This window comes from Drosophila eugracilis, unplaced genomic scaffold (genome assembly GCF_018153835.1).
Source record: "Drosophila eugracilis isolate 14026-0451.02 unplaced genomic scaffold, ASM1815383v1 contig_440, whole genome shotgun sequence".
Classification (NCBI taxonomy): Eukaryota; Metazoa; Arthropoda; class Insecta; order Diptera; family Drosophilidae; genus Drosophila; species Drosophila eugracilis.
In genome coordinates, this window is record NW_024573306.1 from 1,260,209 (window position 1) to 1,264,037 (window position 3,829).

Genomic DNA, 3,829 nt, shown 5'->3' on the forward strand with positions numbered 1-3,829 from the left:
CAGATCAAGATAAACTTTTAGACTTTTCCTGTCACAATAGTTATTAAGAATATAAACAACTTATGTCTTCCAACGGGTTAAGGCCAATGCAAATTATGATTACTGTGAAAGGCTGTCGTCGCCAGCAAGTCGATTGGGGTTGGGGATTATAAATATATATAGATATATAGCGAACATATCGAGGAATGACCCAGCTGGGTGATCGATTATGGTGGAAGCTAATGCGGCGGTCGCTAATCACAATAATTGATTTGTAAATATTTTGATTTAGATCGCAATGCTAATTATGATGGCAGCCACTGCCGCCATAAATTATGAGTGCACTATCCGAGTGGGCCTTGAGTCTCCACGCAGATCTATCGGAACAGAAATTAATCATAGTTCCCACCTCACACGGAAATATACATACGACTCTTTGTCTTAACAAAAAGTCGGTGGTATTTCAAAGGAGACGTCAGAATGTGCCTTCTTTGCTTGTTTTTGCCAATTTTCTATCCAATTCTGATGCTTTTCTACTACCAAATCTTTTTGCCAATGATGGCAATAGTCTCGGGGATATGGAGAGCTCCTTACAGCCAGAACAGAAATCAAGATGACATGGCCAATTTGAGCCCCCAACCAGTTGAGCCAAGAAAATGCCCTTGGTGTGGAACTTCTATAGTTCTTAGCAAGCCTTGACACTTGACAGTTCTCAAAACAAAAATGGTGGAAAACTAATGAAACTAAATTATAAACCCTCTTTTTGGGTTTCTAAACTTTTCTCGAATCTGAAATCTCAAACACTATAATTTTGAAAAACAAAATTGTTAGTAAAGCTTTTAACAGAATGCCAGTGCTGGAATTGTTTAGTGTTATGGACAACGTCTACAATGGATTGCGACGATGTTTTGGTTCAGAGAGGTATTAAATTTTGGTTAATATCCTATAAAAAATCTTAATTTATATAGTTTTTTAGTCCAATTAAAGCCTCAAAGAAACCATCTCATAAGGGGACGAAGAAAATGGTCAAACAACGTCGCAGGATGGTGAAGAGCAAACGCAGCCCGCGACTTTCCCGTAGAAATAATACACCCACCAGTGCAGAAAGCGACCAGAGTGTGACTAGTTCAGAACTAAATGAGTATTTTACCACTGCGAATGTAACGATGAGCTTGACCTCTAAATCAGCTATAGCCCCATCGAAAGATCTTTTGAATCGTCGGTTACTCCAGAACCGACCGCTGATGCTAAATGCTCGTCAGGTTTTTCAAGTTCAATGGGCAAATTGGTGGCAAAAGAGCTGGCCCACTCTTGTGGCAGCCAGTATGCAGGTTAATATATTTATAATATTATATTTAAAACAAACGTATAATAATCGTTTAAAACTCTTAGATGAGCTGCGGCTCTTCGGTACTTTGCCATTCCCTATTGGGTTTATACGATGACCAAGAATGGGATCCACCAATAGTCTTGCTTATGTGTTATTTCGGGCAGGCTTTTAAAAAGGTTAGATATTACTTGTATTTGGGAGTATATGATATTCTTAATATAAGTTATATCCTTTAGATTTGCAAACAGGCTGATTTAGCTATTTGCAGTAATGGTCATGGACCCACTTACATAACCACCTCGGCCGCCATGGAGTTGATAGACATCCGCGACTTCTTTCAACATATCAACAATGCCCTGGTAGAATATCTCCTCAGAGTCACTGATGCAGAGCTATCCATTAATGAGCTCAACAAATAGAACTTAAAATTAGCTTTAAAGGAAGTTAATAAATTTATATTTATTAGGAAATAAAAATTTTTATTGAAAAAAAACTTTCTTATTAATTTTCCTTTTTTTATTCCTATGTTTTATTCTAGTTTAGTTTTTCATTGTTAAAAAATCTGGTGTAAATCAAAAGTAATCTTAAAAATCTCTGCCTACATGAGTATCTATAATTCTTGCTATCAAATCCTAATTCCAAGATCAAATGCTATCTTTAAACTGCATTCTTGTGCACTTTTCTTTAAGGAAAAACTCTTTCCTTTGCCAATGCACTTTGAATTTAGTGGACACTCTGTTTCCAAGGTGTGGCTCACCACATAAAGAAGACTGTCTAGGACCTAACTGATAGATGGAATCACCAAGAAGAACCAGTTAGAACTTATGATCTGCAAGATGGGCACTAAATTTGTAGTTTAAATTGAAGGCAGGTGCTTGGATTGTTGGTTCTTGCAACAACCATGATATAGTTTCCACTTTGCGATTGTGGTACGTAAAAGATTCATGAGTCAATTGGATGGCGCCTTTGAACGGGGCAATGAATGTCATTATCAAGTGGCCCGAATCGGTGAAGAATTATGAGGGCGACACATGCAATGGTCGTCGGATGATCAGATCTGGTCGAGATTGGTTTGGAAATCGCGGATTATGTTCTGCATTCCTTGGCGCGGGTGCTTACCACATGATGATGACAGCCAAATGAATCTCATTTGGTTCGCCAAAATATTTATGCATCGTTCGCATTGACTTTGATTTCCTTGCAGTTTGTTTTCTGGGGCTTTCGGCTTTTTCGGGCCACGCCCAGAGATTTGGCGAGCTTTATTTATGGTTTCCATGAATCAAAAGAAATCTGTCAAACAAGTTTATGACACTTTTTTGCGCCAACCGCCCCGGGTCCCGCCCTCTTATTTTGGCTTCGGCAAGCCGTTGACATTTTAATTTGTCAGCCATCGATGGCAATTTAATAAATTTGCTGGCTGATTTTAATTGGGTTCGGCTGGAGAAGTGTTGAGCAATTGATGGTATCATCTGGTCTGGGTACCAAGTGAAGGGCACCTTCAGCATTAGGTAATGGCATTGGTTCAGTTTTGGGGAAGATTTTAGGGACTATTTATGGAACAGGACTAGGGGGTGTTACCTTTAAATCAGGGAAAACTTAGGAATTTTCTGTACTAAAGTTTAATATTAGAATTAAATTACTTACCCCATTGTAGGTAGAATATAATTGGAGGAAATATCTAAAATCAGAACATGGATATTAGTTACTTATTTTCTAAAACTTCTTCTTAGAATGCCATTAAACCAACTTAAGCATAAAGATCACTTTGGATAGAAACATGAACTAGGTTGATAAGAAAGTTAAATATAGTTAATCAAATAGAACCATTAGGAAGATGGTAACCCAGATTTCATCAATATCTATCAACCTTTTTAGAAAACAACCTTTCCATCTTATCTTACAGAATTCGAATATCGAAAAGCTTCTTGTCTTTAAGCTGCTGGGTTGAGATTCTTCCATCGGCTCTCCCACAATCAGTCAAGCTGTCTCATAAGAATGTCGGACAGACTCAATAGATCGCCTTTCTTCCATCCAATCTACATAAATGTGAGCAATTCTTATTGTGCCAGCCAACGAAATCGATATCGATATCGCGGCTATTAACCAAATCAGTGGAACGGCTATCTATCGCCATATGCATCAGAGAAATTTATGTAACTTTGCGGCAATAACAATTAATAAAATTAAAAGAAAAACTCGTTGAGGTCCAAAGTTGGTGGCCGGAGCTCAGGTTACTCTTTAGATTTTCCCATTCTCAAGACTTTTGGTATCAGAACTTAATCAATGCAGGGACAACAATGGGGCATTGAGAACTTCTCTTATATTTTTTATGCACTAAAAAAATAGTTTTAGGTCGTCTTAGGTAAATCTTTTTTATGTTTAAAGATACATAGGTAAGTGATTCCCCTAAAAATATTTCATACTATCTGTCCTTAGTCATATTTAACGAGTGATGTCTTATCTTAATGCTAAGCTAAACCTCGCTTAATGACATTGACTACTAAAAGTGATAAGATTTTT

General features: G+C 37.5%; 1 protein-coding gene across 1 annotated transcript; it reads left to right on the plus strand.

The window, feature by feature from the left end:
- Positions 1-619: 619 nt before the first annotated feature.
- Positions 620-1,802, plus strand: LOC108117075. Its single transcript, XM_017229247.2, has 4 exons — positions 620-900; positions 956-1,310; positions 1,372-1,485; positions 1,546-1,802. Exons 1-4 carry the CDS (start codon positions 827-829, stop codon positions 1,726-1,728), a joined length of 726 nt encoding a protein of 241 aa, XP_017084736.2. The 5' UTR covers positions 620-826; the 3' UTR covers positions 1,729-1,802.
- The last annotated feature ends 2,027 nt before the right edge of the window (positions 1,803-3,829 follow it).

What these genes read in the sequence shown, in the direction of transcription:
- LOC108117075 (XM_017229247.2), top strand. Translation starts at nt 827, where the DNA reads ATGCCAGTGCTGGAATTGTTTAGTGTTATGGACAACGTCTACAATGGA. An exon ending in CGATGTTTTGGTTCAGAGAG is followed by an intron (nt 901 to 955) that starts GTATTAAATTTT and finishes ATAGTTTTTTAG; the next exon opens with TCCAATTAAAGCCTCAAAGA. An exon ending in TCGGGCAGGCTTTTAAAAAG is followed by an intron (nt 1,486 to 1,545) that starts GTTAGATATTAC and finishes TATATCCTTTAG; the next exon opens with ATTTGCAAACAGGCTGATTT.